The sequence below is a fragment of the Etheostoma cragini genome, chromosome 22, assembly GCF_013103735.1.
Source record: "Etheostoma cragini isolate CJK2018 chromosome 22, CSU_Ecrag_1.0, whole genome shotgun sequence".
Taxonomy (NCBI): Eukaryota; Metazoa; Chordata; class Actinopteri; order Perciformes; family Percidae; genus Etheostoma; species Etheostoma cragini.
Genome location: NC_048428.1, coordinates 11,987,803 through 12,015,505, shown reverse-complemented (window position 1 = coordinate 12,015,505; position 27,703 = coordinate 11,987,803). Strand labels below are relative to the sequence as shown.

At 40.3% G+C, this 27,703-nt stretch overlaps 3 protein-coding genes across 9 annotated transcripts in view; 1 reads left to right on the top strand and 2 right to left on the bottom strand.

The window, feature by feature from the left end:
* The window catches only part of dok6 (docking protein 6), a 46,819-nt gene extending 38,261 nt beyond the window's left edge, over positions 1–8,558 (top strand). For 2 of the 3 annotated variants that reach the window (XM_034861621.1, XM_034861620.1), the window contains one exon: positions 6,078–8,558. In XM_034861621.1, the coding sequence (XP_034717512.1) occupies positions 6,078–6,226 (149 nt within the window). In that variant the 3' untranslated portion in view covers positions 6,227–8,558. The remainder of the gene's footprint in view (positions 1–6,077) is intronic. The other variant, XR_004655187.1, reaches the window with a different exon arrangement.
* On the bottom strand, positions 6,022–17,313 carry cd226 (CD226 molecule). Of its 3 annotated transcripts, none has more exons than XM_034861624.1 (6): positions 17,123–17,313; positions 16,109–16,432; positions 15,579–15,959; positions 15,004–15,106; positions 13,554–13,608; positions 6,022–6,266 (listed from the first exon to the last, which is right to left on the bottom strand). In XM_034861624.1, exons 1-6 carry the CDS (start codon positions 17,184–17,186, stop codon positions 6,183–6,185), a joined length of 1,011 nt encoding a protein of 336 aa, XP_034717515.1. In that variant the 5' UTR covers positions 17,187–17,313; the 3' UTR covers positions 6,022–6,182. The 3 variants fall into 3 exon arrangements, with proteins under 3 accessions (XP_034717515.1, XP_034717514.1, XP_034717516.1); XM_034861623.1 differs by lacking the exon at positions 6,022–6,266 and adding an exon at positions 11,524–13,210; XM_034861625.1 differs by lacking the exon at positions 6,022–6,266 and adding an exon at positions 11,524–11,820.
* A 1,887-nt stretch (positions 17,314–19,200) lies between these two features.
* Positions 19,201–27,703, bottom strand: part of rttn (rotatin) — a 30,696-nt gene continuing 22,193 nt past the window's right edge. For 2 of the 3 annotated variants that reach the window (XR_004655185.1, XR_004655186.1), the window contains exons 38-48: positions 27,280–27,430; positions 26,879–27,016; positions 25,981–26,177; positions 25,651–25,756; positions 25,239–25,336; positions 24,913–24,990; positions 24,245–24,371; positions 21,516–21,709; positions 20,779–21,052; positions 19,482–19,943; positions 19,280–19,366 (exon numbers count right to left, since the gene is read on the bottom strand). Coding sequence is in view for 1 of the 3 variants with exons in the window: in XM_034861619.1 (XP_034717510.1) it covers positions 19,287–19,366; positions 19,482–19,551; positions 19,840–19,943; positions 20,779–21,052; positions 21,516–21,709; positions 24,245–24,371; positions 24,913–24,990; positions 25,239–25,336; positions 25,651–25,756; positions 25,981–26,177; positions 26,879–27,016; positions 27,280–27,430 (1,617 nt within the window). In the remaining 2 variants the exon portion in view is untranslated. Of the gene's footprint in view, positions 19,367–19,481; positions 19,944–20,778; positions 21,053–21,515; positions 21,710–24,244; positions 24,372–24,912; positions 24,991–25,238; positions 25,337–25,650; positions 25,757–25,980; positions 26,178–26,878; positions 27,017–27,279; positions 27,431–27,703 lie in introns of all 3 variants that reach the window. The other variant, XM_034861619.1, reaches the window with a different exon arrangement.

Here is a 27,703-nt window from a genome sequence, read left to right as displayed (position 1 = left end):
GGGTTAGAGGGAGATAAATGTTACCCGAAATACATTAACATTACAGCCGGTGCTCTATAGCAGCATTGTATGCCCCCTGTGTGCACTTAATATACACACGAAAAGAGTGTGTGTGTTTGTGTGTGTGTGTGTGTGTGTGTGTGAACATCTAGATGTAGACCAGAGGCAGAAAGGTGATTAGTGAGCTGATGAGATTACGCTCTGTCCATGGTATTAGTTGATTAGAAGACTTATCTGAGGATTATGGGCCTTTTGGCGTTCACTGATAGAGCCAAACAGAAAACCAGGCAAAGATGAAAGTCGCTCTGACGTCATCATTTTCTTTTGAAAACCTAAGGCTGGATTTATTTTTTTTATTATTATTTAATTGTGGCCTGATAACCTTAAAAGCAAAATGTGTCTTCCATTCCAAACATCAACATGTTTGTTACTCATTTTCACTTAACAGAGAAGCTTCCAGGGTCATTGTTTATAGGCCCAGTCTCTGTAAACTCTCCAAACTCTGGTGAGCAGAGCAGCTTCTCTCCCATCCATCATGATGGCATCTCCACTGGTCCTCCCACACTTTCTCCTCATGTCTGTCCGATTCAGAACAACCCTCCTCCCTCTACCTCTTCTACACATTCAGCGCTGCCGTTATCTCCCCCTCCTTTCCCATGAATAAATTGAATGCATCAGTGTGTTTGAGGACGCGGCAAAAGGTCTCGTCAGACAAGGGGGACGACAAGGTGATTCTGGGGAGCGACGGGAGTTTAACTCCTGTTGTGACACGAGATGTTTGGACTGTGAAAGGCATGTCAGGAGAAGCTCACACAGAGCAGGGTGCTGGTGCTGCTTTGAACATGGCTGCGAGCCAGTCTTAGATGTGGAGAGCCATATAGAGTAATGGCATTGATTCTTCATTGGCAGAAGGTCTCTACCTCCCTGGAGCTCTTTCACATCCTCTGTTCTCTGTGCTGCTCTATGTACTCTGAGCATGACCTAATATGTTCTAACAGCACAAAATACACATTTTGTCTTTGGTAAGTAAATATGAATTCATTATTTGTCATAAAACAATATTTCAGCTATTCTGAACAGATACAAACAGCATCAATTCCCCCCCCCCAGTAATATTGTGGCCCACCCTCCCCTCACTGATCTTCTCAGTCATAGCTCAGTCACATCCAAAACACAGAGATATCATACAGTCATACACTCAATCTTGTTATTGATATAAGGATTTATTGTGTCCATATAAAATACATATCCATAAATCTGTTTAGAAATCATAAACAAATTGATTTTGCCTCATAATCATCAGATTCAAATTTTGTCTTTAGTTTAATTAATAACAAAGGTGGTTGTACAGTGTGAACAGGAAGTAACCAAAGCAGCATGGCTTTTAAGAAACACATTTGCCAATATGTAAATAAAGAGGCTAAAGGCTAAACACTGATGTGTAGTTGGTTTGAAGTTCAGTATTCAGACATTTATTGAGGTTCATTCTCAATAACTCAGTTAAAAGTGCACTCAAAATATCAAGAGCTTTTGCCAATAGCGTCACTAGACACATCAGACCAACTTTACATAAATCTGGACCCCCCTCTGTTATATACACAACCTCCAGTTTGGTATGCAATATGGGCCAATGCTATTCCGACTTGTAATCTGCTCTATTTCCACTTGTCATTATAAGTTACACAGGTCTTATTTAGACTCTTGAACTATTGAATTTGTTTTTTTGGAGTTATGGAATACAAATCATGATTTATAACGCTATTTAAGTAATTTAGGTAAACGTTGTTAAAATGTCATACATTTTATTTTGTTGGCTGGTAAACTTACATTATTTAAAATATTTGTAAATACAAATGAATAAAGAAATGGACGTAGGAAAAAATTGAAGCAGAAGCAGAAGCAGATTTTCTTGCTGTTGGGTCACCACTCCATATTAAGGGCAGATTAGGAGGTTTCGGCACTTGAACATTTTTAAAGGGAAGCTAAAGAACCAGGTTGAAAAACACGAAAAAAGGTAACAGGAGCAAAATGGAACCCAGGAAATTGAATAAAACTGCATTAAACTGAAGCAAAAGAACACCAACAAAATGAGATTTGCAGCCTCACAGCAAGCTGCCAACCCCAGTCAATGGTATCTTACCTTCTCAGCATACAACCTACCACCTGTCCAGGTAAGATAATTAGGCAAACCTGTTTGCACTTTCCTTGATTGAGCTGCTGATTTACCCAGACATCCAGGCATTACAACAACAAAGAACCCCCCCACACAAACACACACTGGGATGACACATTGGACTGAAATGAATAATAAATATAGTGTCAATATTATAGTGTATATATATATACATATATATATATATATATATATATATATATATATATATATATATATATATATATATATATATATATATATATATATTACTTTTAAACAGATAAACAGATACAAATAGTAGCTTTGTGTCACACCCTTAGTCTTTACACACATATTAATATGTGTATATGTACAGTGTTTCAAGGAAATACAACTTGAATGAACATCGTGTGAAAATATGTTACACTATTATATATTATAATAGTTGGTGTTTGCTTCAACAGGAATTCAGAAATAGATACATCAATTTATTCTTCTTTAATAATGACGATATTAGCTAAAAAGGATTTGGGTGCAAATGGAGGTAAGAAATTAGGAGTTTAGACCCTGATGGCTGGCTGCCTTTGCTCCTTGGCTGTATCGCTGCGCGCGTGATGAATATCCAATCAGCACAGTCAATTTGCTGAGTCATGCTCGGGTTGCTTTCAAATACCCTGCGGGTCCGGGGGAATAATTAAGGAACACAGTTTCCTGTCCCGTGGAGGTTTCTCCACCTATTTGTTTATTTCTCTGCCTTGGTTAACGGGGGACCTGGCAGTGAAGTGAAATACTTTAACTTCTTTATTTCAATATGTTTATATCTGTTTTTCATTTGCCTGGAAATGTCTCAAAAATACATCCCAAAAGCCTTGTTTGCCTTAATTGAAAGTAATAATTGTCAAATGGGTTTTGTTTAAAAGAAACCAAGAGATGTGATGTAGAAAAAAATAAACTCCACATTATTCCCCTTTTTAAGTAAAAGCAAACATAGATGTTTTAATCTCCAGAACACTAATATTGTTTCTACTTTCTACTCCATTCCACCCCTACTCCACTAATGTTATTCACTCTTTTGCATTTCAGTGATACTGCTGTGTTTTCAGAGTTTGCTGATGCATAGAAATAAGGGCACTTTAAAGTTTTGGAGTTGAAAAAGAAAGGCGCCACGCCTGTCGGAAATGGTTCAATTACCAACCCTAATAGTGGAAAGGAAAAGGGACAAGAATGCTTGTATTTCTTCTTGGTACCCACTTTTATGTAATCTTTTGCCATTTCACACACACTCTGACTCCCTCTCTCTGCATTTCATTGTGCCCCACAGTTTAGTGCTGTAGCATTAGCAATTCTAATGGAATGGAGCGCTGTTCTTAGTTTGATCGGCTGGGAGTGAGACGACGGGATTTTGTCAGAGAGGGAGCAAGAATCAAAGGCACAGGGACAAGATGATAGGGGAACAGGATGATAACACTATCTTATCTGCAACAGGCGACAAGGAATATAGTGGATGCAGATGCAAAAAAAAATGCTTTGCTCCAGGTAAAATGGAGTTCAGCTCTTCCTTGGTTGAAGGCATTAGCTTGCATTATTTGAAACTGAAATTAACTGACCCAATCTGCATTGAATTGGTCTTTTAAAGTGTATCGTTGCTCCTGTGGCTGCCGTACCTCTGAAAAGACACCGAAGCTGGATGTCAGCAGACTTGCATAATCCAAAGTCTGTGCTACACGCAGTCTCTCTTTCTCTGGTTACAGCTGTTACTAGGATGCCATCTGGGCGATAGCACTGTAAGGTGCAGACAGGTGTGTGTGTGTGTCTGTGTGTGTGTGTGTGTGTGTGTGTGTGTGTACAAGCATGCATGAATAGCTGCTTGTGTGCTCAGGTTCAGCCATTGTATCTGCCAGTGTGTGAGAGAGTGCCCTCCCTGCCTGTCCTGTCTGCTCCAGCCCAGCAGCTGCCACCCCAGGCCAGATAGGATGACACGACCTTCCCTGGTAATGAAAAGGCACTGACAAATCGCTGTCTGCTTCTCGTAGGGTTAGTAGAGGAGGAGGGATGCTGTCACCATCTACGCTCTGTGTTTTTATTACTATTTATTTGCGTGTCTACATTTGTGTCTCCCGACCAAGTGTGGCTCTCGTCGATGGTCTGGTATCCCGCTACAAGCGCCGCTGTTTGTGTCAGAGGAGATGATGAGATCTGCTTCTTCCTCTCTGTCTGCACCGGGCTCACTGCCTTTTTTTTTCTTTCTTCTCTGGTCCAAATTGGCCTTGGTTGAGGAGAGGGATTGTCTTGGCAAAGATGTGAAAAGGATATGCCTGGTTGAGCACCAGTCGTTTCAGCAATCTATTAAGTACAACGTAGAGAGGAGGGAAAGTGTCCCCCTTTTTTAACCTGCAGTGGAGTGTTTTTATAGAACCTGGACTAAGCTGCTTTTAAGACTTTAAGCCGGACAATTATCTTATTTTGCTTTATTTCAGAAAATGGTGGAAGGGAAAGGCTAGCGGACAGAGTTGTGGATGTGTGTGTGTGACTCACCTGTTATGGCCTGTACTGTTGTGGTCTCATCCTCACACCCACACCAGCCCCTATGTGCTTCCTCCTGCAAGCTGTTCCCTTAACTAACACTGGGAAAATTTAGTTTGGAAGGTAAATGGTGAAAGGGAAAGACTAGCGGAGGTAGGTAGGTAGGTGTGTGTGTGTGTGTGTGTGTGTGTGTGTGTGTGTGACTCACTTGTTATGGCTTGTACTCTAGTCCTCCTGCAAGCTGTTCCCTTAACTTACACTGGGAAAATTTTGTTTTTATTGTTTTTCCTTCTCTTTTATTAATTTACTTGCATCATTTCTCCTCGCACACATTTCTGTTAGACTCTCTGTGTCTCTGACACGCATACACACACCCACTTGACATTGATTGCCAGGCTGACTGGGTCATGTTTTATATTCCACATTGTGGTGAGTTTGCAGAGCGTCTTACAGCCTGAGCCTGATTCCTTTTGGTTACACACAGAGAAAAAGATTTGTGTGTTTGTTATATTATGAAGGATTTGTACAGTTGAACATCTGACTCTTTAATAAGCACTTCAGCACCACCAGCAGAAAAGAAAATGATCTCTTTGTCAATGTTGTCGATGAGGCCCTGAAAGATGACTGCTTATAGAAAACAAAGTTCAAATTTGAGTTAACCTCTGGAGGTGAATTGATTTGAAGTGTATTCACATGCAGAAACTTCTCTTAGCCAGCTGTATCAGTAAGTACCATAATGTAGGTTGGAGTAGGTTGGAGTTGATAACAGTGTTGTGTTAGGTTTTGCACCTCCTGAAATATTAATTACTGGCCACTTCCTCCTTGTTCGGTGCATGATCAGCAGCCTGTCAGCCACTTTACCCTCAACCTACCTCGTCGTGCACATCTCTAAACAACATTCTGATATATTATTAATGGTCTCACAGTAGCACAGAACAGCCCTCCACCCACAAGTATCCATTACTCCGTCTCAGCGCAGTTAACCAATATGAACTGCAGAACAAATTGGTCCAATTAATTTAAATTGAGGTGCAGAGGGAGAAAGCGGGGAAAGAAAGGGAGACAGCAGACAGTCCAAAAAGATGAGACGGTGTAGATCACTCTGAAACGAAGCTGTTTATTTCAGGTGAAAAGTTGATTTTCCATCACATCTGTTCAATACACTATTGTACAACGTAGGGTTTATATTTTGTGTTATCTGAGAACCACCTACTCTATTTAAAATGTCATTTTAGGTAAATGAAGAATGCCAGGGTTATTCTTGTAATTTTCATTTGTATATAAAGATATCAGCATAGTGGTATCATAAATATATTTTCTAAGAAAACAAAATGTAAAGTCCAGGGAAATGAAACAAGGTAAAAGTCATCCCTAAAAAGAAGTTCTTCATTGAATCTTTCTCCACTGTTTTCCCCCACAGGAAGCGGGCTGACAATGACTTTTATCCCTCGAGCACAGACGTTCCCCAGCTTTCTGTCTGATGAACAGGAGGAGACCGAGCAACAGGAAGAGGCACCGTCGCCCTCTAGTGGCTGTGAATCCAATTGCAGCCTGAGACCCCTTCAATGACAGAGAATTGCTCCACCAAAACTGGACACTTTCCCCACCACTGTAGAGAGGATGTAGAAATATGTATAGTGACATGTGTAATATATCATTTCCAGGTGATACACAATAGTGTCAACTGTAGAGCGAGTGGTACATGAAAAGGACCCTGAAAAAGGACATTTTTTTTGTGTTGTGTAACAACAGAAGTAGCTTCAAAGATTGCACCAAAACGTAAGTGTTTTAATATGTATTATGTTGTCATTATGCTGTTGAAGCCAGCAGGACCACCTTTTTAAATCACTGCATAACACCGTACAAGAAATAAGAGGTACAAACACACTAAGGCCCGCTGTAAAACAATGTGTGAAAAGGCTTTTGTTCTGAAATGGATGAAATCACACCAGACTCATTCCAACAATGTCCAGCCTCAGCAACCATTTTAAAGGGAAACTCAACCATAATCCTCTCAATCCTGCTGTACATCTCTCCTTCTTCAGAATGTGAAATTGATCAAAGCCTTACAAAGAAACAGCTTGTCTTTGATTCAGTGATAAATCAGCTAAAGCCCTTAATCGGTTACAATCAGTCATTCAGAAATGTAATTCAACTATATAGGAGGGGATTGTCATGTCCCAAATTTTAGAATGCAACCTTCTCACAGCCGATACTTATAACTGCCACTTCTACATTACACTAACAGAGCAATTTGATTTCAGTAGCTTCCTAACTCCTATCCAGCCTCATATACAGTATCTGATAACTGGTACAGTATTGCATCATGGGATTCATGTGGATTATGGTGTCAAAAAATGTGCCCTGCTTGTATGTTACGTCCAGATCTAAAAATAAATAAATGTTAGAATCGAGGTTTCACTGAGGAAATCTCTGCCTAGTAAAATACGTAAAAACAGTTAACAGTCAATTAGAAATTGGCAGCTGGTTAGCTTAGCTTAGCATGAAAACTGTAAACAGGGGAAACAGCTACCCTGGTTCCACCCACAGCTAACAAAATGTGTACCTACACTTATAAAACCACAACTTGTTCTTACAATTGGGTTTATGTCGGAAGAAACAAATGAGGTAAAACAAGTGAATAAGTGGGATTTAGAGGTCCTTATAGGCAGGTTTTAGGGCTAGCTGTTCCAGTCTTTGTGCTAAGATAACTAAGCCAAACAGTTAATGGTGGTAGCTTCATATTTAGCATTAGATGAAACAAAAGTGTTTTTCCAGTTTAAGAATATATAATTTAGTTTTCCATCCAGTAACCGCATAGAAGCTAAAAAATAAATAATATCGGTCTATATTACTGGCTTTTGTTTCTAAAAAAGCCCAATTCAGCGTTTTAAAAACGTTTAAAATATTTTCAAAGAATTTTTTCTGTAGCATGTGAGTGACATGTCACTAAGTTCATGACCGCTGTGATGATAAGACTTCACATGCACAAGGAATAAACTCAATAGCAACAGTGAAGCCTAAATTGAATCTGGAGTTACGATGCGTAACTATCGTTCTCTGCATTGTCCTCAGTAAGAAGTGCCTTCCGACACAGACCGAGAGAGTGTGAGAGCTAACCAAAGCAAAGCATTGTCTTTGGGCTTCGAGTTTACCATTGTGGACAGAGTTAAGCTCTGTACCTACAAAGTGTTTCAAACAGTCTTAGGTCTCTTTTAAATACTGTCAACCCAGCTGTGAAATGCCATGTTACACCTAAAACATATACGGTTACCTATCAAGACCGTTGGTGGCTGTCAGCACTGCAGACAATTATCATCTTGTTAAATATTTCTGGTAAAAAATGATTGTGCTTTTTGCTTTAATGTTATGTTAAAGCAGGGCACGAATCCAGAAATTCCAGAAACTATGAAATTAAAAACAATTCCAATGACAATCACTTTTAGGCAGTCCTTTAATGTCAAAATGAATCACTTATCTTAATGTGTTTTGTTGTTGTTATAATATTCCTGTAGAACAGGAGATACAAGTACAAGCATTTCTTTTATGTTGGAGTTAATTTTCGCAGTCAGTCACTTTATTTTGTATATTTGTAATTTAAAGAACTTCATATTCATTTGAACCTCGAACAAAGTGCCCATCTAAAAATTAGTCTGCGTTACAGAGCCCATAGTAACCATATGTAGACAGACAGTTAACATACATATCTGGCCACATGTCTGTCCTAGTTGTCATGAGTCTTTTCTCAACTGTGGTTAATAAATGTATGTATAATAGTTCCACTACATCTGGAGCATTAGAGCAGTACTTACTGATAAGTAGCACTACAGTTGTCACTAAATGTACATATGTAATGTATTTGATGATAAAAAAGGTAATAAATTGAATGTTCTATCATGTATCAGCATATGTTTTTACACTAACAAGTGTTGAAAGGTAATTTAGATATGAGGAATTATTCAAAATTTTGTGAATACACTTATTTGCTTTCTTGCCATGACCTAAAAGAAAAAAGGAATGCCTCCCCTATCAAAATTTTAAACTAGAGCCAGGCTGGTTAACTTAGCTTGCTTTTCAAACCAAACCATCCCCAAAAGGATGCCAATAAATCGCCTGGTTATACACATTTATTGGACTTTTTTTGGTTTGTTCCATTCAAACTGGCAGGGCAGAGGAACTTCCTGTTAGCAGCCAGTGACAACAAGATTTCAAGAAAAAATGCTCAAGACAGGCACAGACACAGTCTAGCACAAAACCTTAGATTAACCAAACAAGTCTTTGCTTTTAACCTCTAACAAGGCTATGCTAGCTGTTTCCACCCAATTAGTCTTTGTTGTAAGCCAAGATAACCCACTGCTAGCCTGCTAGAAAATGCTTCATATTTATGGTATCTATCTTCTCCTCTATCTCTCAGTAGGAAAGTGAATACACTATTTTTACCCAAAAATGTTCAACTATACTCTGAAAAATGTAAGCACAAAGAGGCAGAGGTTCTTCAAATTCACAGCAAATCATTTGGTTTCTTAGACACAGTTATCAGTCAACACTTGATTCTTCTGGTTAAGTTTTTTGTTAGCCCACTCCCACTTCACAGGAAATCACAGGGGTAGTGGCTATGACATGTTTTATTTATACCACATGGGAGTTGATTTGCTTATATAGAAATTGGCTTTAGAAAATAATCAGACCCTTTCACTTGTTGCACACTTACTGGGTGTAGCTGTAACATGTAGTGTGAACTGTGGGACCTTAAATGTCCAATTAATGCAATTCACCACAGGTGGACTCCAATCAAGTTCTACACACAACTCGAGAATAATTTAAGCAAATGGACCACAATTTGGTCTTCCACATCAAAGGGTCTCAATACTTAGGGAAAAGAGATTTCATTTTTAGATTTTTAATAAATTTTCAAACATTTCTAAAAACACATTTTCTTTTTAAAAATTATGAGTTATTGAGTGTAAAGTGTTGGGCAGAAATTGCAATTCATTCTATAAAAAATTACATCAATGACACCATAATGTGTGCAAAAAGTGAAGGGGTCTAAATTTGAACCTAGAGCCAGGCCGGTTGGCTCAGCTAGCTTTTTAGACCAAAAGTGACAAATTCATGCGTATAACTTGCAGGTTTATTCAAAAATTCAAACCCATCTAACTCTATGAGCCTATCCACACCCAATCCAAAAATGACACGTTTCATGGTGCAGTTTTTGTCCCCCAAAAACTGGATTGATTTCTGCTAATTTCAGATGCTTGTTTCAGCTAATTTTAGATGCTGAAATTAGCTGAAACAAGCCAACCAATAATATATTGAGTTTTGCCCACACGTTCAATAGAATTTCTCCGACCTCCATGTTATAATTCTGTTCATACTCTTACACAACTACAGACAAGCGTATGGATTGATTGAATTATTCGGTATGGCAAAATAAAAGTGTCCTCTTTGACAAAATAAAGATTACATGAAAAATAATGAACATAAGGACAACAACTGGGGAATTATTGCAGTTTAATTTGCTTGTGGTGGTGGGTAGCCCATAAAAGAGAGGTAAACTACTTCGTTGACGTAGTCTCGCGTTGCCAGACCCTCCTCCTCAGCGGTAACATGTAAAGTTTCCGTGTAATGCACAGAACACATGCAACATTTGTGTCAGTCTTGAAAAATCTTTTCATTTATATGTTGTTTTATTTTGTCCCTGGTGAATGCCTTTATGGAGGACATTTTTTGGAGCGTTCCCTTTAAACTGGCCAGGCAGAGGAACTTCCTGTTGTCTCTGCCGTTAGCACGGCAGCCTCACAAAGACAACAGGGTTTCAAGAATAACTGTTCAAGACAGTCACAGACACAAGTTATGTTTCCATCCACACGTTTTTATCTGAATTATGTGATATTGAATAAAAAAATGCCTTATGGAAACAGTCAAATTCATTTGAATTTCATGAATATCGACTCAAAGGAAAGACGTTCGGTCTCGTCAGATTTTATATGATCGATACACGGCTTATGCGATAAACGTTGATGGAAACGTTATTTACCGAATAAATAATGAATTATTTTAGGTCATTTTATGGTTTTAGTTTTAGTCGATTTCCGCCCATTTTTTCCGCTCTGTTTGCACACATGCCGGGTGTCAACAAAGACGGATGTAAGTGGACGAACGAGGAGACGAGAGACTTTTTGGATTTAATTTATGAGCTAAATATAACGGCTATTTTAGATGGCAAAAATTGACAAATGCCGTAATTTATCAGGAACTTGTGAAAGGAAATGGCCAACAAAGGTTACTACAAGCTGAAAACACCTTAAAATGTCTCAAATCTATTCAATATACCAATTTGACCAAAAACAGCATGTGCTGTCATTACGCACAGGGTTTTATTGGCTTTAAAGCCGTTGGATGGAAACACACTTCCACCAACCTCATTCGCATGACTTTCTTTTACCGAACTTCAGATAATTCAAATGACAAGTGGATGGAGACTTAGCTACCGTCTGGCACACAACCGTAGATTAACCAAACAAGTCACATTAATTAGTGAGATTCAGCTTTGCTGTTAACCTCGAACAAGGCTATGCTAGCTGTTTCCCCCGTTTAGTCTAAGCCAAGATAACACTGCCAGCCTGCTAGAAAACGCTTCACATTGATGGTATCAATCTTCTCATCTAACTGTCAGCAAGAAAGAAAACGAGCATATTTCCAAAAATGTTAAACTAATCCATGAAGAACTTAAGCACAAACACGAAGAGGTTCTTCAAATTCACAGCAAATCATTTGGTTTCCTAGACATAGTTTTCAGTCAACACTTGATTCTTTCAGTTTAGTTTTGTGTTATCACACTCCCACTTCACAGGAAATCACAGAGGTAGTGGCTATGACATTATGTTTTATTTTTACCACATGGGAGTCTTTTACAGTCACACACATCATTTTCAGTATTGCTGGGCATACACACGCAGCATCACAAGTGTCACAGTCAAATTTATAGTTACAGCTTCTACTGTTTTTCCGCGAACAGCAAGATGAGAGAATGAAGGCAAAAACTTGGGATTCCAAACTATATTGTCCCTTTATGTTCCACATTTCTAGCTCGTCCACATTTGTCTTGTTTCCTAGCAGGATAGCCTGCATATCCATTACGGCCTCTGCCACTGCCTCCATTTCTATGGAGATAAATGGATCACATTACACATAAACAACACACAGCTTAATAGTCCTACCATAAACCTGACATTTTGGTTTACAGAAGCATATAGACAAGCTTAGAAAGCATACAAAATAATAAACACAACTTGGAAAACCTCTGACAGCTTTTCATAAAAATTATGATAACGATTTGGAAATTACATTTTAAAACAGAAAAAAGTACCAACCCATTCATCAACAAACCATAGATAGACAAAGCATAAGGCGCTATAAACTGAAGCACAGGATTATCTAATTAGAGTTTAGCTTTCACAATAAGAGCGTTCTGTTACTAGAATGCAGCCATCCTAGACAGAGAGCCTGTTGGGGAAAGCAACAGTCTCAAGTGACGCTACAGTGCTGAGTGACTGCTTTTCTTTTCCGTTAGATGATTAGACACCATTGTCAAGCTTTGAATGGAAACCGGGAGGGATGAAAGTAAAAGGAGAGCAATTACACAGGCTTTTGTCAATCGTTTTACTCGGGGGTTAGGGAAGTGAAAAGAATGATTATACAGGCTTTTTGTCGGCTCTTTCTGCGTGATGGTTACTGTCAAATATTGTTTTGCCCACAACAAATATTTCCTGAGCAGTGATTATGAAGTACATACTACATTTAATTAGTGGGATTAAGATTGGACACAAACAAACCCGTCAGCTCTCTGAGACTGTGATGAGCACCAGTTTGTTAACTCATTTCAAAATAAAGTATGACAAATAATCAGTGTCAGAATGATCCCTGCATCTTATAAAAACAAATTGTTTATTTTTGCCTTTGTATGAAGTGGCTTTCGAAACTATTCAGACCATTTCACTTTTTGCACACTTCATTGGGTGTAGCTGTAACATGCAGTGGGACCTATGGGACCTTAATTACACAGGTGTGTTGTGGTCAATCAATTCAATTCCCCACAGGTGGACTCCAATCACACACATCTCAAGGATAATTAAAGCCAACAGGATGCATCTGACCGCAAGTTGGAGTGCCACATGAAAGGGTCTCAATACTTAGGGAAAAGAAATCTCAGTTTTTGATTTTTAATTAATTTGCATATATTTCTAAAAACATATTCTCCCTTTGACATTATGAGTTATGGAGTGTATCAACAACACTATGATGTGTGCAAAAAGGAAAGGGGTCTAAATACTTTTTTTTCAGCCGCTGGAAATCAATCTGCTTTGTTTGTGAAAACCTACACGTTCACATTATGCAATACGTCAAGTTTACGAATGTTCATTTATTGTGAAGCTGACATTTGGTTTTGTGTGATCGTACGGTCTGTAGGTTGGCATAGACCGGGAAATTTCTGATCTGCCTGGACTCCTTTGCCATCCTGGGGCACACAGAGATGTTCTCATAGAAGTTTGGCTGGGAATATGAGGTAGGTTGTATTAGTCTATGAAGTGTTAGACAAGGACATGTGACCGATGATAAAGTAATGACTGAGCATGGCAAACAGTTAAAAAAACAACGTTTTATTGTATTATAAAATTACCTTATTACATTACATCGCTATGATTACTTCAAAAAGCCATCACTTTGTCAGTTCGTAAAGCATGACAAAGCAGCATTAGATAAGTCAGCAAACGTGTATCAGGTTACATGACAGGATGTGCTAGTTAAGTGCATGTCTGAAAAGAAGGTACGGGAGGGCCTCAAACATGTCAAGTGTAAAAACAGCCGTAGATGTGATGACTAATGTGAGGCTCACCTGTCTTTGAGATGGGTGCAGTTTGACTCTGTACTCCTCTCTCCTGTTCTTCTTCCTGTGGGAATGTGGGACGTTTCATGAGTGAGCAACATCAGATGCAACGTCACACGTATCTCATTATTTCTCATGTGCAAGTTTCTTCTGAAAGCACCAATATTAACATTGATTAACATGAAACATTCGGGGATTGGGGGTTACCTTAACCACAAACCACTGAACGTTAACCCGTTCGTGGTCCCCAGAGCATCAGTTGGATAAATCCAAAGTCATAAAATGATTAACAGGACAGGAAAGCAAAAACACATGCCTGCCAGATTTCCCTTTGGTCTTTCCTTTTTCTTTTGAATAACTTAATATTTTTTATTGTTAGCCTCGTACCTAAAAAAACGTTATAGGTCAATTTCCAAAGACTCCCAAGTAGGCTGGGAAATGTATCGATATCGTGATATGAGACTAGATATCGTCTTAGATTTTGTATATCGTGATATTGTGATATGATATGAAGGTTGCATTACAGTAAAGTGATGTACCTTTCTGAACTTACCAGACTGTTCTAGCTGTTCTAGCTGTTTTATTTGCCTTTTCCCCACTTAGACATAATGTACACATTACTGAGGATTATTTATCTAAAATCTAACTGTGAAGATATTTTGGTAAAGCACCAATTGCCAACCCTAGAATATCTTGATCGCCTAACCCTATGGTCCCAGTGCAACCGTTCTCACCTGAAGTGAACCGAACTGTAGTTCATTTGGAAGCAATCCGAGACCATCGTTTGTTTGTTTGATCCTCACCTGATGAGGTGAGGTTTCGAATGAGCCTTCACACCAGCCCAAACGAATCGTACTATCCTACCAAACGCTCCAAGGTTCGTTTTCTACGGACCAACTGTGAAAGCAACCTTGAGGTTAGTAAAACATTAGGGACTTGCTTAAAATGAGTCACGTAAAACTACTGACGTCACAGATGTCATTGCATCACGAACAAAGTTCTTGCTTGGTCTTACGGAAATTACTACGGCCAAGAGAGGTCGCTGCCTAACTAGAAACTTAATTCTGGGTCGTCATGAGCTGCTTGAATAATCAACACAAACCGTTGTTTTCTGGGTAAAGACGGGCTGTTTGGAGCATTGTAATTTTAGTTAAATGAAATAAAAACAAATTTGCACTACCAGAAGGTCGACATTTCAACTTATCCACTGAAATATCTCAATAGCTTCTTTACTGGCACAACGTTTTGTTCAGAGATTTATAGGTAACAGACAAGAAAACCATGAAAAGTTGTCGATCCCATGACTTTACTGTAGCCACACCATGAGGTTGACAGTGGACCACTATTGGATGGATTTTCATGAAATGAATGACATTAATAAATAGACCCATATTTAACAATCAAGATTAGTTTGGGAGTTTTGTTTGCTAAACTGTGAAACCACAGCGTGGGATCTTACCTGTGCTTCACTGCTAGTATGATGATGGCAACAAGTAGAATAAGCCCAGCAGCTCCAGCCCCGATGTAAATATACATCATGTACACAGATAGGCTGAATCCACCTGAAGATATCGAGAAAGTAATGAAAAAGAAAAACTATAACTGCCTGAAAGCATTGGTATTCTATTGAAGAGAATAATACAATTGTGTGGTTTTATTCGTATTTGTGGTGAAAGATACGTATAGTTCACTTATTTTTTTTCTCATGACTCACAGATACATCACATTAAAGCAAACGTGCAGTAGTGTGCACACACACAGACACACACACATCTCTTTAGTAACATTATTCAGAGATGTTCCACAGGATGTTGTGGTTTTAGCAGGTGGGAGTCTGTCTGAGTCTTCTGAACTGTTTGAGATTAACATCACAAACATTGTTTTATTGTGTTCATTTATGTTTCATCAATCACTGCACTCTGTGAGACAAATTTGCATCCATAAATCATTTTAAGTGTGAGAAATGATGTATCATTCAGCCATAAGGCCGGATTTTTGTGTAAGTTGATTATTGCATGATTTCTGTCTTTCTACCTGGAGGAGGCACAGTGAGCAGCACAGTGGTCGTCCGCACCCCCGCATCTGTGCTGAAGGTGCAGCGGTAGAAACCGCCATCTTTCCGCTCCACACCTGTCAGGTGCAGATTGACATCCAGGCTGTCTGCACAGCTGACCCTGCCCCTGTCGCTGTAGTCCTCGGCCAGCAGGCCCCCTTCCACCTTCTTACACACTCCGATAATGCCCCAGGGCTGGCCGTGGGGCATCTTCTCCAAAATGACCTGGTAAACGCTACCATTGTGCTCGTGGTTACAGCTAATGGTCAGGTTGTTGTCCAGCTCTGCCAACAACTCTGTGTCCGCCTCGATCACCTCTGGGATGGAGGACTCTGTGCTGTTGTCTTCCTCTGGGGGCTCATCTGTAAACACAACACACACAAGAAATAGCTTGTCGAAGAATAAAGAAATCTTAATGCGTGATGGAAACCAAACAATCTCTACAGTTTCATTTCCAACATCATTCAGCGGGAGAGCTTCAAATTTCCACCTCTGTATTTTTTTTTTTTACCTAAATCTTCCACCTGAATGTTCCTTGTCCAGGGGCCTTGAGGGAAGGTCTGAACAGAGCAGTGGTAGAGCCCGATATCCTGGTGAGTGACATTCCTCATGGAAATACTTCCGTCCATCGGCGTGGTCCTCAGGAACTCTATCCTTTCCCGGTAATGGTGAGAGAAGTCCACTCCATACTCTGGATGGAAAACAGCTACCAGATTCTTGTCTGGTAGTTTGGTCCAGGACACCAAGCTGAGGTTGCCGTCCCAAGGACACAAACAGTTGAGAACCATCCCTTCCTCCAGGCGGACTGTAGCAGGCTCCATGTGCTGGGCAGCAACTGGACAAAGACAGAATCTAGAAATCATGCATCTAGAAATCTTCAAACTGATAAATCAGTAAAGGATAAAAAAAAAACAGTAAATCTCAATTATATACAAGAACAACCAGCTGTAGGAACTAATAACTAACTGTAACTAATTGATTTCTTTTTTAATATATTCTCTAAACTTTAGAGACATTTTTTGCACCAATTTGTCAAAAAAAGCCATGTTTCCCCCTCTAAATCTCCTCTACTTGAAGATTAACAAAGCCATTCACAGCTTTGAGGCCATCTTTGGGTTAATGGTAATTAGGCTAATTTGAGCCAGTACACATACACACAACTGACAATAGTTAGTGATCAAGCTTCCAAGTTTTCGAAGGCTTTTATCCGAGCTGAATGACAACTGATTTCAAGTCCAGTGATGCCCCCGGGAGAGTTCTGGCAGGTTTAGAATAACAATGTCTTGCAAAACTCACAATAACAAGCTCTTCTACAATCTTCCAATATAAATTTACACAAATGATGGCTTAAAGGAAGGTTTAGTTTAAATTACTGATTGTAAGTGAAAGATTAGAAACTGATGATAAAAATGGTTAAATAAATTAGCCTTTCAGAGTACTGAGAGAGAGAAGTGAATGCCACCTTTAACAGTCAATAAAAGTGTTAATCTACTTTAAACTTTAAAAATATGTATATCAACCGTACCTTTAAGAAAAGGAAGAAAGATGAGTACCACGAAGTACCAGTGGTCCTTCTGTACAGCTTCCATCTTGCCCCACCGAGGGAGAATGAAAGCTGCATTGATGAGACAGAGGAGAAGCACCCGAGCGGCACTTCCTGCTAGCTCTCTAGCGACAGAGAGACACTTCAACTACTGGGGCACACTTCATGGTAACCCACTGTTGGCTCATTCCACACAGAGGGGCACTTTATCACCATGGCTGAGAGTGGGAGGCAAACTTATGGAATAACGTGGCACGTTGGGATCCATACTGATGTTTTCTAAATTGTTCCAATGTTTTACCCAGCTATACTATAATACTATACACTATAATCATTCCATCTTGTAAACCTTTGTTTATACTTCCATTGGGACTTTTGAGTCCTTTTTTGACATTTCATGCGATAAAAGGATATCTCTTTAAACTGAAATTAGAGAATTCTTTAAAAAAAAGATTTCTAAGAACGTCAATGTTAGTTTCTGAAATATCTCAACAACCATATAATGGACTGCCATGACATTTTGTGGAGCCATTCACGGCTCCCAGAGGATGAATCCTACAGACATTGGTCACACCCCATCTTTTCCTCTAGTGCCACAGCGAGGTTGACATTTGTGGTTTGAGTGAAAAGGGTGAACATGGTAAACATAACACCTGCAAGACGTCAACGTGCTAGCATTTTCATCAAGCATGTTAGCATTCTGCCAATAGCAATAAGTTAAAAGCACCCCTCACAGCGCCACTAACGTGTCTAATTGTTTCATGTATTTACCATAGACCGTTAACGGCCTATGGTAAATACAAGGTTTTCATTTATTGTCTGCTTCCTGTCAGATTTCAGTTGGTTATCACCAACTAACCTCAGGTGATATGTTGTGAACAGCAGCTTTACACCACCACAGCTGTGTTTAAAGCCACAGCTGGTACACTTCCTTAAAAAAGACTGAAATGTTTAAGAAAATAAACACTAATGGGGTTTTTCCATTGCATGGTACCTGCTGGACTCGCCTCTACTTGTCCCTTTTGCTTTTCCATTATGATAAAAAAGTATCGGTTCCTAGCTAACAGGTACTTTTTTTTAGTATCACCTCCGTCTAGGTTCCAAACAGCCTGAGGCGATACCAAACTGTAACGTGAAAACCTGCAGACTACTGACTGGTCCGATAGAATCGGCACTAATCATTGTGTCATCATCGCTAGCAACCAGGTGCCAACCAGGTGTGACGTGACCCATTGATTTGTGGGGATCTGCCATGAGTTGTTGAGTTTGCAGTTCCGGGCGCAGCCATCCGGGTTGCGGGTATACCAACATTAGACGAGAGGGAGGAGAGGCTTACACTCTACGTTATGCTATGCACTTTCCCTGGCAATCACATTATAGCCACGCCCTAAAACACCCCCTGCTTTATCGCCGATTTTAAAATCAACACCTTTATAAATAAATAAAAATTAACATCATTCTGTGTTGCAGAAGACTTCAAATTACCAACTGAGACCATCAACTCATTATGAAAATATAGATAATAAATTAAGTGACAAAGAGGTCACTTTCTCATAGGCTTCTCTAGAAATCTACCTCCTTTTGCAACCACGTGTCGCCCCCTGCTGGAATTCAGATAGAATGGAGGTTTGAGGCCCTTCCGCATTTGCAGCGCTTCGCCGAACCGGATGATTTGTCCATTAACATTTACAGTCAGAGCTAGCGACAGACAGGGGTGTCGTGAACAGAATAACTTAGCCAGCAGGGTTTTTTTCTTCCTACAGCTTCCTTTAAATCAAAATTTGTCTTCTGGCTGTGGCAACAACCACAAACACAACCCACCTTCAACCTTCTGTGTGTGTGTTGCGTTAGGTAACGGCAGTTTCCTGCCGCGTCGCTATGACAACCAGCCACGCTCGCCCCACGCAAGAGGCAATACTAAATCTGGTGAAAAAGGAGGTGTGGGCACCACGGCCGAGTCGAGGCGAGCCGAGTAGACCTGGTACTAGCAGTGGGGGAGCGCCATAACTATCATGCCTGTGTGTACAATTTGTTCCAGTGAAATCAGAACATAGAAGACGGTAGCTAAAATCTGCCACTTGGCACTTTAATATCAAAATTATTTAATAGGATAAAACATGATACAAAACAAACAATATAAATACAATCAGTTATTTAGCAGCTGGGAAAGGTTTTCAAGGCACTGCAACAGGTAGGCAGTCATTGGATCCTGCTTGTTCTCTGCATCTGCAGTTTATAGGAGAAAAAAAAAAACTATTGTAAACAACAGGACATGCAAATGTTCACATTCAGCCCCGGGGCAGGTGCTGATATGTCTTCATCAAAGTGAATAAATGCATACCCTTCTTAGAGATGGTACGTGCCTCCTCAATTCTCAATCGAACAGAGGGACACTTCAAAGTAGTCTTAGCCTTTGAGGGGAAATTAGAAAGACAGATTAGGAAGAGTTGAGATGAGTTCTTTTTTTTGGTTCATTATCAGGAGATAAAAAAGGTTTGTCATATCTTTTGTATGTGATAGGACATTGAAGCTTTCCAGACGATTTATTTATAGGGACAGTCAGAGTGAAGACACCACATGGATTTAATTTGACATATATCACTAATAAACTCCAATACTGTAGTACTGTAATAGTGAAATTCAGCGTCACTACAATAAAGGTTTAGTGTGTGTGTGTGTGTGTTTGTGTGTGTGTGTACCCTCTGATTGTTATGGAGCAATGCCCATAATGCAGATGCTCCCATAGAGCGGGTTTCAATCTCTTTACTGGTCAGACAACTTAGTAACACCTTCATGGCTTTGTCTGAAAAAAAGACATGCAGTCAGTCAGTCGGAGGCGCACGACTGTCAGATCACTATCAGTTTGCTAGGGAAAAAATCTTTTTATTCAAAATGACATATAAAGTCCCCTTTAAAACCCCTATGTTAATTTCCCATAGAAGCAGGCAGATTTTTATTTTTAAAGGCCAGTTATTTGATAATCCAGGATACTATGCATCCTGACAAAGTGCCCTTGGCCTTTGGAATTAAAGTAGCCCCATATCATCAAATACTCTTGACCAAACCTAGAGATTGGCATCAAGAACTGTGTATAAGATCATCTCTCAATGCAAATCAAACCAGCTATTAAGCTAAATGAAATAACACCATGCCTATCTCTATGACGGTATTGATGAAGTTCATACTCTGTGCACAACATTCACAGGAAATGTGATCTTTCCACAGGAAACCCAACTGGTCGTCCAACTCACACCTGCAGCTTGCATTGGGTGTGAGGCGGGGGGGAGGGGCACAATCTGTCTTTTAGTTTTCTCTGCTCTCCTTTTTTTTTTATCTACAGTACGTGTCTAAGAATCATTAATCTTCTGCTGCATTTTTCCAACTGAATAAATGTGTTTCTAAAAATGCCTTTAACATCAAATGCTATGATATTGCCTTCAATCTGAGTGATTGCAGAGCAGCTTGAGCTTTTGTATTTGATAAAACTGCCAAGCAGAAACTGAGTGGCCGCCAATGCCAACACTTTGTCTGGACTTTCAACAGAAATACAGCCACACACTCGGTAGTGCATCTTAACGCCCGCTGTCTGTTGTTTTCACAGAAGCAAAATGAAAGGAGAAGTTGCCGCTCTTCCATACCATTGGCAACGACGTGAGGCTTGTTGGCAGGGCAGAAGCACAGGTTGTGAAGGGTGAGCAGTGCGTGGCGCCGGTGTGGTGCCAAGTCCGCCAGCAGTTCCAGGGCTCCAGTCACTCTAAGGATACTCTGTTGGCCGTCCTCCGCGAACGAGAGACTAACCAGCAGCCTCAGCCACAGGCCCAGTAGGCTTCCGCCACCACAACCTATGAATGTGGTCTTAACACCAACTGCCTTGGGCGTTGGCACTGACAGGAAGGCTTGCAGGAAATTATTCTACGAATGACAGAAAAGTAAGTTTAAGCATCATCATGTGAACAGATCATAAGAAGAAGAAGTTTAGAAAGTATTTGGACAGGTTAATTGCAAGAGGAGCATGTCTATTTATAGCAGGTGTCATGCTTTTTTATTTATTTATTCTGTAACAATGTATTTCATACCTAACTTAAATGTATCCAACTTGTACATTTTATTTTCACAGCCATCTACTAGGAACTTCAGTACTACTTCAGAACTCAGTCTACTAGGAAAACTGTTGAATTAGCTCATCTGAGCAGGTTTATTCTTAAACCATTTAGAGATTCTTCTTAATTCTTAATATCTTACTCTGACAAAAAACAAATCATCACTAAGTCCAAGGTCCTTTGACTTAGACCTATGAGACACTGCCTTTCCCACTACATTTCTGTTGATTACATCTTATCCATAACGTTGCCTACGCTGTGCACCGGGCTTGTACCTTTTGCAAGAGGCCTCTGCAGTCGCGGGACATGGCGAGGTTAGCCAAGAGACAGAAGGCTAGCTTCTGGACAGGGCTGTTATCTGCTGCAACCCCTGAGGCCAGCTTCATCACAGAGTGCATCAAAGAGTTACTAGGGGGGCCTTTGGATCCTAGTGCAACACCGGGGCCACCGCCACAAACACAACTGCATGCTGAAAGAGAAAAAAAGAACAGAACAACTACAAGGACTTTTGTGATTAACAATATATTTTTTGCATTCAATCAAAATTCAAGGTAACAACAGTAACTCAGGGTTCAAAAAAACTGTGACTGTGTTTGAGTTATTTAACCATCTTCATCTCACATACACCAACAGACACACATGCAACCCCTCTAAAATGTGTGTACACATTATCCACAGTAATTACAAAGCACAGCAGACCAAGGCAGGAGGTCACTTTAAAGGCATGCTCTACTATTTTCCAACCTTGACCCTGTGTCTTTAATGTAAGAGTAATCAATGCATGAAGTCCACAGGCATGCTCCCTGTACCAGGCAGCCAATCAAGAGTACCGGTTAATGACATGGTTGTGCTGACATCAAAACAACAACTATTCTATCCTCTTCCACTGAGGGCAATGGTCATGCACAGTGCAGTGGATTGTGGGAGTAGCACCTTCCAACCTAATAATTCACCACTGTCACCTAATGTTTGTAATGGGCAAATGTTTGTTACTGAAAAATGGGCAAATGAATCCTACAGTTACCATTACCAAGGACCAAACATTGGCTACAATCTAGAGTTCAAAAGTGTCAATCAAAAATAGTCTCATAATTCCTCTGCCATAATGCCACTAGCAGCTATGGTAGACACTTTTATCACCGAGAAAATGTCTGTTACAAACACAATATAGCACTCTGTTCTTTTTCTTGTTGGAACTGGTTGCTTCTTACTGTTTATCTCAAAGCTAGCTAGCTGTCCCGCCGGCAGCACCAGTAGCCGCCCAAATAAAGATTCACCTTTCAGGCTGCACGGCTCTCTGCTTACTACACCAAAACATCTCTGCATGGCTGCAATCACAGCTTGTTTTTCTGTAAAAGCTGTCAAGCCAAATGACAAAACTGATGAAAAAGAGTGGAACTCTTGTACAGACAGAATTAACTACACCTTAGTGGAAACAATACTTAGCTGCTGACAGAAACCACTTTTACCCAACAGAGTTTGGAAGCAATGAACTCTCACATGAATCTTCTCATTTTAATCTTCATTCACCATGAAAGCCCTCTGACTGAGGATGATAACCACACTTTCCTAACTCTGAGAGCAAGGGAAATTATTTAACTTGAGGCTATGGCTAATTTATTTACAATTTAGGTCATTTAGAAATGTAAACAGAAATAGACACAAGTGAAGCCAATAAAAATGATCCCTCTTTTGGCGCCACTTTCACTGTTACGTTCCTCAGTATAACTGACATGACTAATTGCTGCAGCTGTAGATTGCATACAGAAATTAACAAGCTTAAGACAGAGAGCATTGACGAGACATAGTCTGACACTGATTGATGTTCCTTATTGGAGAACATGACAGCTTGTTGGTTATGCTAATCCTGGAATGGTAACGTACAGCAAAAGGCGCTAGCTGAAGTACGCCCGAGGTTATCTCCACACCTGTCTATCACAGAACTGACGAGGGAGGTCTGCTTTATAACGAATCCACCTCATTAATTTGTGATTCAAAGGCGTTCCCACTGCTGCTACAAAAGTCATTTTTTTGGATCATTCCGTAGAAGTGTCAAAGAAATGTGTTTTTTTGTGTGTTTGTTTTTTTACTTATCGTCTGTCTGTGGGAGGAGAGTTTTGGGGCCGCAACAAAAATATCTGTGAAAATAACAATCTAACTTTAACCAGCAGTGCAAACAAAGCCTTGAATGAAGGAGGTAGACTGGAGATTAAACATTCAGTAGAAATACATCAGTCTCAGGAGAGGAAATGGTAGCCTGAGGGCGGATGGTGTAATACTAAGCCTGAGTGCGTGCAGCCTGAACACAACCTGCTGTTCAGTTAACCTTTAGGGAAAATACTGTGCCCGACTGATTTCTGGTGCTTCACAGCTTGAGTTTATGAGGGGTCTAAAGTGAGTGAGTTGAGATCAGAGCACACACACCCACTCAGGAACTGGTGCCAATCAAACAGAGGCACACACAAAGACACACACAACTTCCTTTCCTTCATTGATGAAACTGATTTCCATTGCACAACTACATCACACACAAAAACAGGTCAAAGGGACCACGAGCCGTTTATCAAAGTAACATTTCCCAACTGTTTCCTCCTTACAAATCTTGCCTTTCCTTTCTTCAACAAGCCTTTCTGATTTACACATAAACAGCCCATACATTTGCATGACGGAATGCCGTTATCTGAGGCAAAACAGATATGCTCTGTGCTTTACCACATCATCTCCCACTGGTCTGAAACCCGTTGCCATACAAACAGAGAGATGGCCATGCAGCCTGATCCCTGGATCCTGACACTGTGCCCATTGTGACTGTCAGGCAAGCAGGCGCTGGTTTTATGCAGTGAGAAACAATGTTGTTCAGTGGTCACTGGAGAGGACAATGGGGCTCTTACTGTAAAGTGTGTGTGACTCAGTCAGATTGCTGACCGCAGATAGAGGCAAGGGGCAGGCAAGGGCCAGGCACAGTGCCTACACAAGCCCACAAGACAGACACATGCAAACAGACCTGTGGTGCAGTTGGCCGTATAGACACATAGAAGCTCCAGCACCGCCTCCATGATGGGGTCATCCAATAGGAGCCAAGGCCAAAGAGCATAGAGTGCCAGTGTTAGGCGAGCATCTGTGGCAATCACCTACACACACAAATGGAATTACACACACACACACACACACATACACACACACTATGTAAAAGCCAACATACAGGCATGTACATGATTATAGATGCACACAACACACATTAAAAAGGCTGATTTATACAACAGCAACAACAGATGGTAGTAATAAACATAAAATGCTCAGATATTTTTTTAAGTGTGCAGGAAAAACACACGTGGGGGGGGGGGGGGGGGGGGGGGGGGGGGGGGGGGGGGGGGGGGGGGGGGGGGATGGCAAGATAATGTTGGGGTAAACACTGCAATAGAGCCTCCCTGGCTATTTAGCTCAAGGAAACAACCAGTGACTGAAAGGCCACTTAGGAATTAGGAAATGAAAACCAGCTAATATGCTCTATAAGTAATGCTATTACAGGGTTTAAGAAGCTAAACTTGCTGAGATGTTAGCAGGGCCAGCACATTTAGGCAGAGCTCATTTACAGGCACAGCATTGGTACTCTGAGGTTCCATTAAAAAACAATTAGCAGTGGGGAATTAAAAGACACAAACAGAGGCTCACTTTGCATTCATCGTTGTGGTAAAGAGCACTCCGCAGGATCTCCACAGTCAGCTTTATTTCCTTTAAATACCCTTCTCCCTGATAAAATAGAAAGATAAAACAAAGACCAATATGTTCAAATGTTAAATGTGAAAACATTGTTATGTGCATCGTTACCGCTCCATAACAGCATGGGGAATAACTGCTGAGAAGTGTCATAGATATTTATAATATTTATCCAAGAAAAATCATTCAGGTTGAATTTAGACTGCTATTCTATCCAAGGGGAAAAAGACACAAGCAGTACAAAAACACAGACTGGAAATTTCCAGCCTGTCTCTGCTCACCTTTTTGCGGTGGGAAGCCTTGCCGGGTCGGACGGACTCCAGGTGGAGCTGGGAGTGAGTTTGCTTCATTTGCTCCACACAGCTGTCAATTAGACCAGCTGGGAAAAAGAACAGATAGTCAGCGTTCAGTATTGGACAACATCACTTTAAATAAAGAGTTATAATAACCATATCCACCATAACTGAAAAGAATGCTCTTAATGACAGTGATAATTAAGTACTTGATTACTTAAAAGATTGGCCTTCTGGTAATAGTTGTTTTACAAAACAGATGCAGTGTTTTGGATTTTTTGCAGTCAAGAACCAGGCTTAAAAGTTAGCTTAATGTGGAAAAACCATTTCAAGTTTCTTATATTTTCACAGAGTTCTTAACAGGTGGCAGCCTAACTAGCCTGAGGTTTGGTGTTATTACCTTTGGCTGCGTAGTTTTGAGCTGTGGGACTGCAGGCCAGTAGTGTCATCAGAGCTCTGGCTGTCTGCTTCTTCAATGGGTCCTGAAGGGACCGCTTTTCAAAACTCTGGCATCAACAGTCAAAGAGGGACGCAATTATAATTTATAATACGTAACACATAATCACTGCCTCTCGAAAAACAGCATCAACCCTTTCTGAAATCTTGAAACATTGCCAAGAGCTCAGACACTTATGTCTATGAAACAAGTAATCAAGTTTAGACAATTCTAATCCCCACTGTGTACCAAGGTCTAGACAGACGACCACAGGACCCCACCACCTCCACGTACCTGCAGTAACAGTTCACACAGCTGGCTGGCTGAGGGACCATTCACAATGTCAGACAAAGCAGTAGCCTGTTTAGGGTTTGAGGTTGTGACATCTACACTCTTTGTCTGCTCTGTGAAAACTGTACGGAGAAACTGCAGAGCCACTGTGTGGAGATGAGGGTCTGCAAGCTTCTCATTCACACACACGGATAATGTTCCTGCAGACACATGGGGGGAATAAAACGAGTAAGTTGGTCTATTAATGAATGACACAGAAATAAATACTGAATCACAGCGAGACAAAATGGCAAATCCATGACAGATATTTGTCCATGACCGAGGCAGTATGCACTGGTGGAAAACACACTAATCATTTGAATGTGTATGCAGATACCCATATACCATAAACAAGTACACACAGACATAAACACTCACAAACGCAAGCACAAAGACTCAACATTCATCTTTTACTGGACTCATCACATTTCCCTGCTGCGCCATTAATCACAGAGGAAGATGAGTAGGAGGAGTAGGGGTAGTACAAGGACAGGATGCAGTTTTCCTATACCAGCATCTGTTTAGGGAAGTTAATCCACACAGTAATGATGCAATGAATAGAATAGAATTTCTTTTTATGCCAGAATTAAAGCTGCACAATTAGAACTTAAAACACTAATCGTAATTATTTAGGGAGTTACTGCAATTAGCGTAAATACCCTAATGATAATTATCAGAAATAAACAATGTTGCACTTTTGTTTGGCTGTTTAAATAAAAAATAATGATTGAAGATTTTGATTCTTTAACCACAATCTATTATTATAAATAGTGAGAGATGATCCATAATAGATGATTAAACCAATTCTGCAGCCTTCACCAACACACACACCAACACACACACCAACACACACACTGTGTACCTGCAAATATCCGCCAGCGTCTCCCCAGTGCAGCAGAAACAGATGGGTACGCTGCCGAGCTGTCCCTCCTCACCAGAGTAGCCAGGAGCATAAACACGTCTGCCCAGCACACACAAACCGTATCTCGGGTACCTGCATCTGAAAAGGCAAAGAGTGAGTCACACATTTTATGACACTAGGCAGCCACAAAGCCACACAGATCACACAGTAGAATATACTGCAGATAGATAAATGTACGTATAGGAGTTGCATATGAAGCATTGTTGATGGTTTTTCAGATCTATAACGGTGACATATAGAATAGTATATATGGAATAAGGAAAACATTTTGAAAAGTTTTTGGACTACTATTTTAGGACTAAAAGTGACGACTTCTATTTTGAATTAAACTCTGTTCTGACCTAATCCTTTGGTATCCAGTGTGAGCACTGCCACCAGAGCAGTCAACAGCTGTTTCAGGAAGTCCATCTGGCCAATAAGCTCTTGGCTCACCGTGACACATGACAGCAGCAGTTTGGAGAAGCTGGACAGGAACTGAAGTAGGGTGACAAACTAGAAACACACACGTACATACACACATGAAGACATTTTTACACAATAACCACACACGCATGCAAACCCATGGCACACTTACTCATAGAGCATCTAAGGTTAGAGAAAATAAAAATAGATGTAAACAAGTTCCATTTTAAATGCTAATTTACCAGGCTGCAAAAACAGCCGTATGCTTTGAGTATGAGCTTGTTGAGTATTCCACCCACAACAGAACACAGTGCTGCACGGATGCACTGTACCAACCCACGTTTTTTTTTTGTGTTAAGTGAA

Bases quoted from the DNA above. Each gene is read 5' to 3' on its own strand.
- cd226 (XM_034861623.1), bottom strand. From the start codon at position 17,186: ATGGAAGCTGTACAGAAGGACCACTGGTACTTCGTGGTACTCATCTTT. The intron at 15,960-16,108 runs GTAAAAAAAAAA...TTGTGTTTACAG, and splicing joins CATTCAGGTGGAAGATTTAG to ATGAGCCCCCAGAGGAAGAC. The intron at 13,609-15,003 runs GTAAGATCCCAC...ACATTCCCACAG, and splicing joins ATACTAGCAGTGAAGCACAG to GAAGAAGAACAGGAGAGAGG.